The sequence below is a fragment of the Cicer arietinum genome, chromosome 5, assembly GCF_000331145.2.
Source record: "Cicer arietinum cultivar CDC Frontier isolate Library 1 chromosome 5, Cicar.CDCFrontier_v2.0, whole genome shotgun sequence".
Lineage (NCBI taxonomy): Eukaryota > Viridiplantae > Streptophyta > Magnoliopsida > Fabales > Fabaceae > Cicer > Cicer arietinum.
Genome location: NC_021164.2, coordinates 14,017,514 through 14,032,967, shown reverse-complemented (window position 1 = coordinate 14,032,967; position 15,454 = coordinate 14,017,514). Strand labels below are relative to the sequence as shown.

Here is a 15,454-nt window from a genome sequence, read left to right as displayed (position 1 = left end):
AATATTGTGTTGGTGAAATAAAAAAATGTGTAAAAATGAAGATGGGTGTTGGCAGAAAATAATAAAATGAATGAATAAAAATTATAAACACAAAAAATAAAATGAAAATTCATAACCCTTTTTACTCCTTTTTGTGTTTTATTTTATTTTAGTATATAATTAAATTTAAAAACATTTGTTAAGCGATGATAATTTTTTTTATATTAATTATAAAATATTAATTAAACATATTAATATTATTATTTTAAAATAATTTTTAATTAATCGGATAATATTAATATTATTATTTTAAAATGATTTTTAATTAGTCAGATAAAATTGAGGTAATACACATAAATCCAAATATAACACGTAATCTCTCTGTTACTTTATAAGTATTTATTAGTGTTTCACATATATTAAAGAAAAATAGTCTAATTAAACATGTATTTTGTGTGTGTAGTTATTACTAAATAAATCATTATAAATAGATGCATCTATTGTTGACGTTTTATAAGTAAATTTTGTCAATAAGTGTTTATAATTAAACATAAATGAAGTATTATTAGCACTGAAATCCAAGTTTCTACAAGCAAGTAGTTGTTCTTTTTTCTATGTGTTATTCTCCACCATAGTTGTTTCATCCATATCCCTCTTTTTGTACACAAAACATTTAGCTATGAACAAATAAACACACAAATTCAAAGCACTTAACAAAGCCAACATCCAATAAAAGTAATCAAGATGTGCCCTATTCAAATTATCACCCAACCATTTTCTACCACTCCTTGAAGTAATTTCCACCACAATAATTATAACACCATTGGTAACAAAACTTCCAACTCCAAGTATGCTTATATATGCTGCAGCTCCCAAACTTCTCATTCTATTTGGCATTTGATCATAAAATAATTCTTGTAACCCAACAATTGTAAATGCATCTGAAATTCCAAGAATTGTGTATTGAGGTAACAACCACCAAATACTCATTGGTATAATTGCATTATTTGTATTGTTGTCTATGAGATTATTTTTTTTAGCAATATTTACCCTTTTACCCTCCACAAGAGCTGACACAACCATAGTAAATATTGACAAAAAAAGACCAAATCCAATTCTTTGTAACACTGTTATTCCAGAATGATGTCCTGTTATTTTTCTAGCAAATGGGACAAATAATTTGTCATAGATTGGTACTGCAAATAATATCACAATTCCAACTAAGCCTTGAAGTGATGCTGGAGGGATTTTGAAATGTGGTCCAATTGAATGATTTAATGTGCTACTTTGCTTTGTGAAAAATGTGCCTAGTTGACTTTGAACAACAATGAACATTAAACAACTTAGCCATATTGGGATTAACCGAATTACAAGCTTCACTTCTTCAACTTGTGTCACTGAGCATAATCTCCATGGGTTTCTACTTTGGCTTGAAGCATCATGTTCATCAATTATCATTGCTTTGTCCAAAAATCTATGGTAATATTATTTTTTGTTAGAAGAAATAATCACCTTTATAAATATATGTGGTAATAGACTAATAGCAAATAAAGCAACTTGAATTGAAGAAAAAGTGTCTCATATGTGCACCTCATAAAGTAAATTATGCGAGATATTTAATATATTGAAAAATATGTTCAAACCGACAATACACTTTTTCACCGCATTTAATTTGTGTAAATTTTACCGCTAAGTTCTTTAGAATAAAAAAAAAATTGAATTCTAATTTAAATAAATGTCATTTCCCTTTTATTTTTTGTATAACAAACACATGGGAAGGAATATACATTTAGGTACATGAAATCTCTATTATATCTAAATTTGCATTTTATTTTTCACTTTTATATTGTATTTTATCTAAAGTTTTACTTTAGTTCAAATGTCTTCCAAAATGGTTGTAAAAAAACACTTCATTAATAAATTTATCCCTTCTTCCAATTTGAAAAAAATATATATATTTAGAGGTCTAAAAGATCTCTACCATATCTTAATTTGTATTTTAAACTTCATTTAATTTGTATTTTTTTATAATAAAAAATTTAAATTAGATAAAGTATCATCTATGCAAGATCAAAGAAAAAAGTGAAAAGTAAATGAAGTAAATGAAGAAAAAAAGTGAAAAGTACCTGTATTGATCAGTGTGGGCCAAAGGACGATCGATGGGTTGAATTTGGGAACGAATTAAGTCACCATGATCATGGCCATACCAATAATTCTCAGACGTGTCCTTCACGCGCCACTTACGAGATGCAGCAACAAAAACTTGGGCAATACTTGTCATTGGGCTTCCTTTTGGGCTTTCTTTCCAATACCGTTTCCTTCCTAGCAAGAACATCACCAATGCTGCTGCCAACATTGCTACTAGAATTTCAAGCCCCACAGCCCAACCCACATTGTCCTGATTTTATTGGCATATAATGAATTTTCAATTCAGATTCTCATTCATTTTTGTAAATAACTTAGATCATCTTATATTAAATGATTTTGATGGTCATGACTAAATTGTTCTATGTTAGGGAAATTTTAGTTTTACTAAAGTAAGGGATGTTTGTTATAGGTTAAAAAAAAAGTGATTTTTATTTTATATTTTTAAAAATGACTTTTAGAGAACCTACTTCAAAATATTAGATGTTATTTTGGATTCATTTAATATTGATTGAAAAATTAATTTTTTATATTCGGCAATTTCAATATAAATTGTTAGATAATATACTCAAATTAATTTTTCATTTTCAAATTTTATTTTCCAAATACAGATCTAACATAAAGTTAAATACTTAAAATATTTTTTTTTAGAAGCTACTACAATCAATTTCTCATTTAATTTTTTTTTTATTGTAATTCTTGTTAAAAAAAATTATGATAAAAAATATAATAATTTAAAAATTATTTAAAAAAACTGTAACAAACGGAACCAAGATGTCATCAAATTAAAGAGAAATATAATTATTATAAAATAACAAAATAGTTATTATTTTTACTTTTTAAATGTTATAATTCAATAATTAATAGTAATTATCTAAAAAAATGATTTTTCATAAATAATATTAAGATTAAAATTACCTGCAGATACACTATAACGAACACAGCAAAAATTGAACCAATTACAATTGCTAGGTACCACCAATTGAAAAATGAGCTTTTGGCGTCTCTCTGTTCCAATGTGTCTTCATCGAACTGATCGGCTGCAAATGTTTGTACACACGGCTTATGTCCGCCATCACCGACTGACAACACGTAAAGAGCCGTGAAGAACAATTTCTTGTTTTTCATTATGGAGACTGATAGTGTCAACAAAATCATGCCCTGCATATATGGTGTTAATTATGTAATGTAACAATAAAACATTTTTAATGTTTAAACATGTTTAACAACAACAAAAAATTGTGTACATTGTGAATGTAAATAACTGCATAGATCGGAAACCTAGGATAATCTGATTAGACCAAATGTTAATGCAGTTGTTCATTACGCGTGTATTAGTGGATGTGGTGTGCACAAAACTGCTCAATACTTATTTTTTAGTGTCTTATATTTGGATAAGTTTGGACATATTCATCGAGGCGATATATCGAGGTGATATCAATTGATTTTGTGTTGAAGTGCTGGACATATTTAGTTTTGGCTAGAGAGGTAGTTTCTCCAGCAACTATTTTGCAAGGAGTTAAGAAGGGTTCTTCTTCTTTAAGATAAGGTTCAAATTTTCTACAGAGGGTTGTTCCAAGAATCTTGTTCAAGAGTGTTTAGGAAGAAGGAGTCGATGTACATATTGTACGCAAATCTTTGAAAAAGTGTAAACTATATTCAACCCTTCCTCCCTTCTAGAGTTTATTGAACAAGTCATTTCTTGACTAACAAATTTTATTAAGAAAGCTATAGAAATGAAAACATTTGTATAGTGTTACTATAGGTATTGAAATGCATTTTACTCGAGCTCACTTTTGATATATGTGAATGTTTGTCTCCTTAGCTTGGTTATATACTATTTTAATGTATATCAAAATTGGGACTTAACATAGGTGTTATTTTAGTTATGTTGCTCATAATAACCACTAAGCATGGAAATAAAAATAAATAAAAAATTAATTGACAAAATCAATCATGCATGGCATTAGGTGGATGTCGGGACTACTTTTGAAACTCATGGAAATACATTGAATTTTCTTTAAGTCATTTTTACATCAATGAATGATTCATGAAGTTCTTGAATCAATTCATTATTTCTGTGTGAACCTGTTTTAAGAAATTCGATGCATATGAAATGATTCACTTGTTTTATGAATCGATTTATCAAATTTCTTGATCTCAAGACAAATTGATTCACACTTGTCATGAATTGGTTCATGATAGTTAAGGACTAATCCTGAGGTTTCATAACACGCATGAATTGATTCATAATTAAGCGTGAATCAATTAACACAAACACAATTTCAGTTTTTAATGCATTAAGTTGTGTTTTATCAGTTGATACTTTACCTATAAATATCATTAACCTCGTAAATTTTACTTTTAACATTCATTCTTCAACTCTTTCATTCCAAGTCTTAATTTAGATTACACAAGTTTTCTAATTCACTTTCTTGTTGTTAAAATTTGATAGAAAATGTGGGGTATTTTTTTCTCGATGAGTGTTCATATTTTGAGAGTTTATGGGGTATCAAATTCTACATTTTGTGAGAGAAAATAGGTATCTTTAGGGGTTTTGTTAATGACTTAAATGTGAATGGTGTTCTTCAATTGAAGAGTTAAGGTTCAAGAAATTTGTTAGAACAAACAAAATGATCTTAAAAGAATAGAGAGAGCGAAATAATAAACAAGAAACACAAGACATTTGATCATGGAGTACGGCAAAGTCTGCCTACATCTCTAACTACAGAGCAATTGTAGCTCATTCTTATTAGATGAATGAATTAGGGTTTACATAGTAGAAGTTGTGTTTAAATACTAGTAATAAGGTTTGTATTACAACAGTATCGTTGAACCATATAGTTCAGAGTTATCGTCGCTTCCATTTCCCTCAAAACAACAGTTGGGCCAAAACGCAAGGGCAGCAATGAAGCTTGCTCCAGTTGCTGTTCTCTGCCCACTTGATACTACATATGAGTTATTCTCAACAATCTCCACCTTGACAAATATCAAACCCCTATGAAGATTCACTACATCACGCTCACATCCTGACAGTTGGAAGTACAACTCCTGTTTAACACTAAGAAACATGTAACAAGTCGAAGCAATGTTATTGTCACTAGTGACTAGCTTGGTCAACATATCAGTTGCATTCTCTTAAGTATGAACCTTTTCAAGTAAAACCTATCCAGATGCAAGTAAATATCTGATCATGTGAAACCTCACTTCAATATGCTTAGTCCTAGTGTGATACACTTGATTATTTGCCAAATAAATAGCACTTTGACTATCATAATGTAATTGAACTTCATCTTACTCAACATTCAATTCATTTACTAATCATGTTAGCCATAAAGCTTTTTTGGCAGTCTCAACTACTTCCATATACTCTGCTTCGGTTGTAGACTTAGCCAATATGAATTAAACTAATGACTTCCAAAAAATTGGTCCTCCTACAAGGGTAAAGAAATATCTTGTTGTACACCTTCTATCATCCATATCACCTGCATAATCAAAACCAACATATCCTACAACTAAAAGATCACCCTATTTATTGACAAACATGATACCATGACCTGTTGTACCCTTCAAATACCTAAAAAATCACTTGATTGCTTCTCAATTATGCTTACCTGATTTGGGCATAAACCTTCAAACTTGACTTACAACTTATTTAAATATGGTCTAGTGCAAACCATAACATTCACTAAACAACCGACAACACTAGCATACGAAACATTTGACATATACTTCGTCTTTACATCTGTCTTTGGACATTGATCCAACGCGAGCTTAAAGTGATTCCTTAATTGAATACTCAGAACCTTAAAATTTCTCATCAAATATGTCTAACACCTTTTTAATATAGTTTTTCTGATAGAGTCATAATTTTCTATCACTCGTATCCTTGTGAATTTTCATAAGAAAAATTTTCTTAGCAACACTCAAGTATTTCATGTCAAATTTTATTCTCAACAAAATTTTCAGTTCATTTACATCATGTAAATGATTAGCATCAATCAATAGTTCATCAACATACAATAACATGAATAAAAAAGTCATCATCAAGGCTCCTAACATAAAACACAACAATCACACTCACACCTTTTGTGTCAATCTAAAGCTTGTAGGAATCAAAAAGCTTGTACCACTGCAAAAGAGATTACTTTTGACCATACAAAGACCTCTTCAATATACAAACTTGTCTACCTGGTTCAATATCACTAAAATTCTCTTGCCACTCCATGTAAATTTGCTCATCTAGATCAACATGAAAGAAGTTGTCTTCACATTCATCTGCTTTAAATGCATGTCCTAACTAGCTACCAAGGCTAACACTTCCTTCATATAAGTATATATGACGACTAGAGAGAAAATATCATCATAGTCAATTCCTTTCTATTGTGAATAACCATTTGCTATAACACGAGCCTTTAACTTTTCACCTTCTTTTTCTATTATTGTAGGTTATCTCTTATACACTCACTTGCAACTAATAGCCCTTTTCCCTCTAGTAATCTAAACAGCTTTCATGTCTAGTTTTTCTCTAAGGACTCTATCTCCTCTAGCATAGAACCCATCCACTTATCTTTCTTATTGCTAGCTATAGCCTCTTAAAAGGTCGATGGATCTTCAAAACTAGTAAAAAGAGTATAAGTTTCCAAGTCTTCATCTTTTATGGTGGCTTGATCTGATAGCGCTCAAGGTCACGTACAAGTCATATTGTACTCCACATGTATGTTCTATTTTAGATTATGGTTTTGCTTGTGATTCAGGTACTACCCAAGTGTTGATTACTGGTAGTGGCTCAACATCAACTTGAATCACCTTACTACTAGAAGTTTCTCAGTATGATGTGGGTATATCTATTTCAACTAATAATGTTAACAGGAACTGCTCATTAAATATAACATCTCTATTAATCACCATCTTCTTTGCCCTTCTGCCATTATCTTCCCGTAAATACTTGACTTTTTTGCCCTTCTGATTTTCTACCTTTTCTTTCCAAACCTTGAACTTGGCAAAAACTTCATATTTATGTTTGAGGAGATACGCCCAAACTTTGTGTAAAACATGCCTAGAACAACCCATAAAAGGTTCTTTGTTTTCCCCCCACACATCAAAATGCACATAGTCTAGGATTCCTTCTGTTTTGTGTTTTTCGAATTTAAAACAAACACGACCCTATTTTCCAAGTATGCAATACTTTCACAAAGTCAGCTTACAGTTGAGGCTTCCCTTCAGCAAATGTCTCTTATGAATTTTTATCATCTAAAGCTTATTGGTAAGTCTCATACACATGAGCCATAATTTTGGAGCATCGTCGTCAAACTCAAATGGCCTAACATCACATGCAATAGTACAACCCAACAATGTGTAGATGCTACCTGTTATGCTTTTTTCTCTCATCACTATCAATACACCCTTACTAACCTTCAAAACATCCCTATCTCCATCAGACCTATACAAAAAAACTATTAAATTTAATTTAATTTAAAATTACATCTCAATTCTAGAATATATCTAACATTATTCAACATTCACACACCCCTATAATCCAGATAAATTTTAATTTGTCTTTTTCAGTAATAAACATGTTTTATCAGTTTGAACCAAGTTCACAAAATTGAATAAGCCATGTTGTTTGAACAATCCCTCCTTTAATGCCCAATCTATTTGCAACTGAACCACTTTTTTGTTTTTCTGTTCTTGTATATAGACCTCTTCTTCCCATAACTTGTTTACATTTTTCCCTCCCATGGTCTTGACCTCCCTTTACATACATAATTTCTCCTGAAGATCTTTCCTCTACAATATGTCTTTATTGAGAATGAGACTGAAGTGTAGTAGTAATATTGTCCAACTTGATAGTGTATTTATCATATCTAAAAGTTGACACAAGGTGATTAAACTAACCTGGTAATGAACACAACAAAATAATAGTCTTGTCTTTGTTATCGACCTTCACCCCAAGCCTCACCAAATCGGAGATTATTCAGTTGAATGTGTTGACATGTCATGCATCTTCAACCTATATAGTTGTTGATTAACAACAATTTGATCATGAGTATTTTTAACTGATATTGATATTTAATTTTCTTTCATAACTTCTTTTGAGATGTTAGGTATATGATATGATATATCACTTCATTTGATACACACAGACGAATCATGCTTATGGCCTTATCCTTCATCTATGTTCATTCGACTTCTGCAATGTCTTTCAGTTTCTCCTCACGTAGCGCCTTTTGAAAACCTTGTTCTACCAACAGATTCTTAACCCTTCTTTGCAATAATGTGAAGTTTATGGTTCTGTCGAATCTTGCCATTTTGAATTTTGCACTAGAGTTGCTCGTCATATAATAACAATTGTTAGAATAGCAACATGAACTTAAAAGAATAGAGAGAATGAAATCACAAACAAAAAACACAAGATGTTTGATCACGGAGTTCAACAAAGTGTGCCTACATCTCCAACTACAAAGCTGTTGTAGTTTCTTCATATTATATGAATGAATTAGAATTTATAGAGTACAAGTTGTGTTTAAATATTAGTAATAAAATTTAGACTACAAAAAATATCCCTAAACATAATGCATGTGGTTATCTCCCTCGCACCCCAGTCGCCTCCCCACCTTAACAATAGTTGGGCCAAAACATAAGGGCACGGAAAAGCTCGCTCCGCTCACTCGCCCCTTGCCCACTTGATACTGCATATGAGCCATACTCCATAAATTTTAAGAGGGTTTTCTTCGAGCTTCATATTTTTGAGTGGTTCTTGAAGGATTAAATTTTTCCAATTGTAATTAATAACTTAGTAAAACTTGTTATGTGTTAAAATTCTATTTTGTAATTTCATTGCTCTTGAATTGTATTGAAATATGAATTTTACTTGTGAAATCTTTCTGGCTTTAGTTAATTCCTAATTTTGAGTGATATTAATTCTTGATTTTTCACTGAATTGTAATAAAGACTCTAGTTTTGAAAAGTAGATGAATTTATTCCACCAACTCTTCTAAAGTCTTGAAATCATCCTTGTCTTAGAGAATGCATAAAAAAATATTTTGAACTTGATTTGGTTAAATGATATATCGATTGTTACCTCTAGAAAGAGAATCCAAGTTTAATTCCTATGAGGCATCCTAATTTTGAGTTTGGGAAATCTAATACTATGCTTTTTGTGTTTCTATATGCTAGACTAAGGGATTAGTTTTATAGTTGGTCCAAATGGTTGTGAAGATACTCTGGTGGTTATTGGAGAGTTCAATAGTTCATTTTACATATTGTAATGGGAGAACAACACCAACTAGAATATTTTCCTTCTTTTATTCATTTCATGTTTGTTGTAGACTTTTTTTATATATAAATTTTCTTAAGAACCTAAAATTATGCTTTGAGTGTGAGAGATTGCTTAACCTTTTGTTTTGTTTATGGAAGTAGAGATCATATTACGGATTGTGAAGAGTGTTAGAAAAAACATGAAGACAAGGAGCACCCATATGAACTTAGGACGTGGGCATCTAAATTGAATAAGTACAATATTGAGCTTCAACGTGATAAAAAACTGAGTTTCTCTAGTCAAGCAGTACAAAGCAGAGGGGTCAACAGGTAGAAAGGATTGAAGTGAGTCAAAAGAAGCTCGTTTGAGCTAATGAGGTTGTTGCAATGTCGAATAAAACAAATGAGAAACAATCCAACGTTGAGGATATAGAGAAAGTGTTGAGTCTCTTGACAACTTTGTTATTGTGAAATTAGATAAAGGAATAATAGAATCAAAAAAGGATAATAGGGGAAATGCAAATAGGGTTATCAAGAGCGAAACAACGAATGGCCTTGATCTATTGAAGAAAAGAGAAAAAAATAGGGTCAAAAGGATACTCCTTGAGGTTGTTGATGAGGAACACAGTGCATTCATACAAAAGATATTGATCTCTAACAATGTTTTTATAGCCACCAAGTGTTTCCACTATTTGAAGAAGCTCAACATGTTAATAGCTTATGATCAAGTAGAATCGCCTTTTGTGGAAAAAGTCCTTACAACCATGGGATTTCCTAAAAACTCGTTAAGGTCATAATGAAGTGTATCAATATGGTGTCCAATCAAACTATGATTAAGTTTTGACTCATGGTGTGGTCTAAGGCAAGAAGACCCTTTATCTCCATACATCTTTATTTTGTGTGTAAATGTTTTGTCGAGTTTATTGTTTATTTCATGAAGAGGTGAGATTCAAAAGGATTTATGGTATTAAGGTGGCGAAAGAAGTCCCTCAAATATCTCCTCTCCAATTTGAGAATTACATCTTTTTATTTATAAGAGTTAACTAAAATAAAGTTACAACCATTTTGAAGGTTCTTTGTATCTAACATAGTGCTTTTGTCCAAGTTGTGAACATCAAGAATTAAGAGGCTTCATATAGTTGAAATGTGCCTAAAATTGACAAAAATATGATTTGTAATCATATGGGAGTTAAGATTGTGGATCATCATTCGTGATATTTGGGTCTTTATTGTATACTTTAGAGATCAAAGAAAAGTATATTCTCCTTTATTCATAAGAAGAATTGGAATGGAAAGAAACTCAAGGGTTGGAAAGAAAAAAGTCTTTCTAGAGCCGACATAGAAACATTCGTTGTAGCACATGATCTTGTATATTTGTCTAAGGTAGTTGATTTTTAGAAATTAGTTGTATGGATGATTGTTAAAATAATATGAAAATAATTAACAATTGGATTGATGAAATTCAATATATATAAAATAAAAAATAAAAAAATAAAAACTAAAAACTGAAAACTAATGAATGGCATAATTGTAACGAGTTACGTATAATATATATATATATATATATATATATATATATATATAGAGAGAGAGAGAGAGAGAGAGAGAGAGAGAGAGAGAGAGAGGAAAATGTTTTTGACATAATTCTTTTTCTACTTTTATATCTTTTTTCTTATTCAATGTAATATACTGTTTTGTTATTTTAAGTTATTTACAAACGTTTTCTAACAAACTTTCTTAATTTGCTCATCAATCTAAAACGTGAGAATACCGGGAGAAAAAAACGTCTTGAATTAGAAAATATTTCCATTTATTATATATAGAAATATATTTTTATATACTTTTTTATTAATTAGCTTAGTGTCCGTTTATGTAAACTGTTTTATTAAAAAAGTATTCTATAAAAAAGAGAATTTTTTATATACTTTTGAGAAGTTTTCTAAAATATATAATTCTAAAAAAAGATTTTTTTTAATAATCTTCTTAAAATAGCTGAAAATTGATTATTTGATTATTTGAATCTTTTTAATAAGAAATTGTTTTTAACAAAAATTTGAAGAATTAGAATTAGAATTACAACTTTACTAATAAATCAGAAATAAAATTTTAAAAAATGTTTAAAGGAAATAAACAGCAAAGATACATTATAGCACGGTCATATACGTTACTAATTTTTTTTAATGAAAATTAGTAAAGTGAAAGGTGATATTGAAGGAATAATGATTATAAAAATAAAAAAGTAAAAACAAAAATAAAAACATAAATGAATGAAATTAAATTACCAAAAGATAAATGATGGATGAAATGATAATTGTCTTGAATCGACCAAGATATGAATCAGCTATGAAGCCACCAAGCAAAGGGAATATTGAAGAAACACCAACCCAAGTGTTTTTGTTTTTAGCAGCTTCAGTCACTGGCTCATGAAGAGCCTCTGTTAGGTATATGATCAAATTCGCACCCAACCCAATGTATGCAAATTGTTCAGCAGCTTCCATAACTAAAAAAAAATTATTATTATTATAATTGCATATATTTTTTAAAAATAATAAAAAATAATAATTGCACAATCTTCAATTATAAAAAGAAAAAAATAAGTCTAGTAAGAACAATTCTAATGATAAAAAAATTGAAACAATATTTAATCAATTGAGACACGGATTAGATTCCACAATACCCCTTTTGAAAAAAGATTTGATATATTGGGGGTGCAGATTGGAACATCCGGTGTCCTTTATTTGTACCGTGAATTTAATCACTAAACTATTTGTACATACACATAAAAAATAAAAATTTAAGTATTACTCACTTATGATGAAGATGGCAGCATGCCATCCTCTTTTGGGGGTTTTGGTGGTTTGGCCATGGCTTTGGATTTCGACTTCACCATTGTTATCTCCCATGACTATAGAGCAGAGAGAATACTTAATTGTCAATTAATATATAGTTTGGGATAATCATATTTGAGGAGGCAACACAGAGGGATTAGTTTCTTGCTTATATATGCACAAAATATGAGAAATATTTTGGGATGGGCTTTTAATGTGTACGCGGTTACACTGTGACTATAATAAATATTTTGTTTTATACCATAAAAATAATATTTAATTGACATATATAGTTCTTTTCATTCAAAATAAAAATAAATAATTTTTTCAGTTTTTTTAAAAATAGTAAACTGTTTCTAAAAAAGTATAAAATAGACCATATATTAATATATGTACACAATGTTCACAATTCTTTTTATTGAGAATTTCATAAACTCGAGATAAAACTAACTAAAATATGAATATATAAATCAAATTTTAAATACATTTTTTTGTAATGAAATTTTATATAATGTTGTAGACATGTCTAAAAAAATAATTTAAAATTATATGCATGTTGACATTTCAATAGAGATTAAAATTATTTATACAATAATTTGTAGAAATTAAAAACATAACTTATTTTACAAAAATCACAAATGAAATTTTAAAATTTTATACTAAAAACTTATTTAATCTTAAAAATATGTATATATAAGACCCACATGATTTAAAACAACACATTTGAGAAATAATCAATGAATGAGTATTAGTAGTCATGATATCAATAAACCATCAATGTTTCTTTTCTTATTATCCAATTTCTTTAAACTATTTTTGTTTATATTAAGAGACGGAGGGAATACGATTTATTATTTATTGTTCTCTATTTTCTTCCAATTCTATTAATTTTTGTTTCTCATACCATTATTGAAAGATAATTTTGTAAAGTAACTCATAAATTCTCTTTAATTAATTAATTAATTAATTATATTTCATAAATTTGTGTGAAAGACTCAAAGTAGCATATAATATGAAATATAGGAGATATATTTTTTTGAATAAATAAAAGAGTATGTGTTTAAAATAATGTGTTGCTAATAATTTTTTTGCTTAATTGCAATTTTAGTCTCTTTATTTTTACAAATTCACAAAATTGGTTATCCTATTTTTAAATATGACAATTTTGGTCTCTTGTTATGACATTTTAACTAAAAAATAGCAATGTGATATGTTTTAAATGACGTGACATATAGTATATATAGAATGATTAACACTCATAAAATAGCAATAAAACTCTTTAAAAACTTCAATTTCAACTTTTAAACCTGTTAGAATATTAGAAAATATCTTATAATATATATTAGATAATGTTAGAGTATCTTTAGTTATTTCCTATGATTAATTTTTAATCATAGAGTTATCTTATAATATATTTCATTATTATTATTATTATTATTATTATTATTTGTTCCTGATTTAAGATTGAGTCTATATTTCTCTATAAATAGAAATTAATATTGAGTATTTTGTAATCAAGTTAGCATAAAGCTATTATCAATAATATTCAAACCCTTATTATTTTCTCTAAAATTCCACTACTTCAACAAAAACTATTCATTTTTTTTTTAATTTAATTGATAACACATGAATAATTAATGCGTTTAGATTACTTTATATCATGAAATTGAATATCACATCATTTATAAAATGTCACATTATCATTTTTTAGTTAAAAAATCTGATGGAAAGACTAAAACTTCATATTTTAAAATAAGTGGATCAATTACGTGAATTGATAAAAATATAATGACAAAAAATGTAATTAAGCGTAATTTAAAATAAAAAATATTCCTTGTAACCTTGATTGATTGTGAAAAGAAAGAAATGAAAAAGGGTAGGAAAAAAAGAAAGAACTAGGACATGTTTGATTTTCTTTTCTAAAAATTGTTTTTATTTTTTAAATATGGCAAAAGGATAAATTAAAAGTTGTTTGCTTAACTCTTTTGTAAGTGGTTATTTTAGAAACTATTTTGCTTTTTTCTTTTTTTAAAATAGGAAAACAGAAACATCTTTTGGGTGTTTTTCTGTAAAAGAATGCGTAAAACTCACCATTTTCCTTAATGGCAGCTTTATAAATATATAAATAAATATATAAAACAAACTATATTAAAATTGTAAACCATGGAGCATTTGTTTGGTTTGACATTTAAAACCCGTGTTTCCAACATTTCGACGCGATTTTATTTTGTTTTAGCATGTTTGGATTTCATTATAAAAATTGAATCTACCTTTGCTAACTCATTTCCATGTGAAGCTCCAAATCCTAGCTTCACGCTGACAATCAATTCTACATTTAATTGTTGGTTGAAAGTTACATTACTACTTTTTATTCCTTTTTTACCCTCACCTATATTTATAATCCACCACCGTTATGTAAAAATGTGCGTAAGTATACACATTCAAACACATGTAATAGAGTGGTAAATGAAGATCTGTCCCACATGGATTGTTAAGTAATTTCAAATTCTCTTATCAATATTCATTTTAATCATTGAAAAAAATAAAATAACATACAATTTCATATAACCAAGTGTTTTAAGAAAATCAACGATTAAATGTAGTTTGATTTCGTCGGATGTAATAATTGAATTATGTTTTTTTTAATATGCGTAAGTTTACCAGTGATGCTACACAACGTTACAACAGTTAAGTGTAAAATTAACTTTGTATGCTTTTTAGCTACATTAGATAATAACGTCATATTAATTTTTAAAAATTCATTGAATCAATTCTAATGAAAAAAATGGTATTAAGATTTCTTTATGTCTAATCACTAACTTTTGTGGTTCTAAATTCTATGTCTAAGTATTTGAGTTAGTTTAATGTGCCCACTAATTAATAATCTATATATTATATCTACCCTAAGTTGATCAATCTCATAATAAACATATAATCACGACGAAACACACAAGTGCTAAAAATGCATTCACATCACATACTTCATAATCAAAGTTAACATAATCCAACAAAGTGTTGTAGCCTATATTGAGCAAGACAATGAACTTAGGTATAAACTCGTTACAACAGAAAATGGAATAATTATTAAATAACTTAAGTGAATCTCCAATAAGAACTAGTGATTTGTCAACCGCTAGATGCTGTAATTAGAGATAAACTTCTTGCTTCGGCCTTCAATGAAAAAAAAGAGAACAATCAAATATTTTATTAATTTGGTGAAAGAGATGCAACCAAATCAGCAC

General features: G+C 28.8%; 1 protein-coding gene across 1 annotated transcript; it reads right to left on the bottom strand.

Moving 5' to 3' along the window:
• Positions 1–489: 489 nt before the first annotated feature.
• LOC101500834 (protein NRT1/ PTR FAMILY 5.4-like) lies at positions 490–12,331 on the bottom strand. The gene is made up of 5 exons (XM_004514829.4): positions 12,194–12,331; positions 11,667–11,884; positions 3,043–3,285; positions 2,106–2,377; positions 490–1,453 (listed from the first exon to the last, which is right to left on the bottom strand). The coding sequence occupies exons 1-5, from the start codon at positions 12,285–12,287 to the stop codon at positions 592–594; spliced, it is 1,689 nt and encodes a 562-aa protein (XP_004514886.1). The 5' UTR covers positions 12,288–12,331; the 3' UTR covers positions 490–591.
• Between the last annotated feature and the right edge of the window lie 3,123 nt (positions 12,332–15,454).

Excerpts from the sequence above, each read along its gene's own strand:
- LOC101500834 (XM_004514829.4), bottom strand. The coding sequence starts at position 12,287 with ATGGGAGATAACAATGGTGAAGTCGAAATCCAAAGCCATGGCCAAACC. Across the intron at positions 11,885-12,193 it reads TGCTGCCATCTTCATCATAA|TTATGGAAGCTGCTGAACAA; the intron begins GTGAGTAATACT and ends ATTTTTTTTTAG. Across the intron at positions 2,378-3,042 it reads TCGTTATAGTGTATCTGCAG|GACAATGTGGGTTGGGCTGT; the intron begins GTAATTTTAATC and ends CAATAAAATCAG.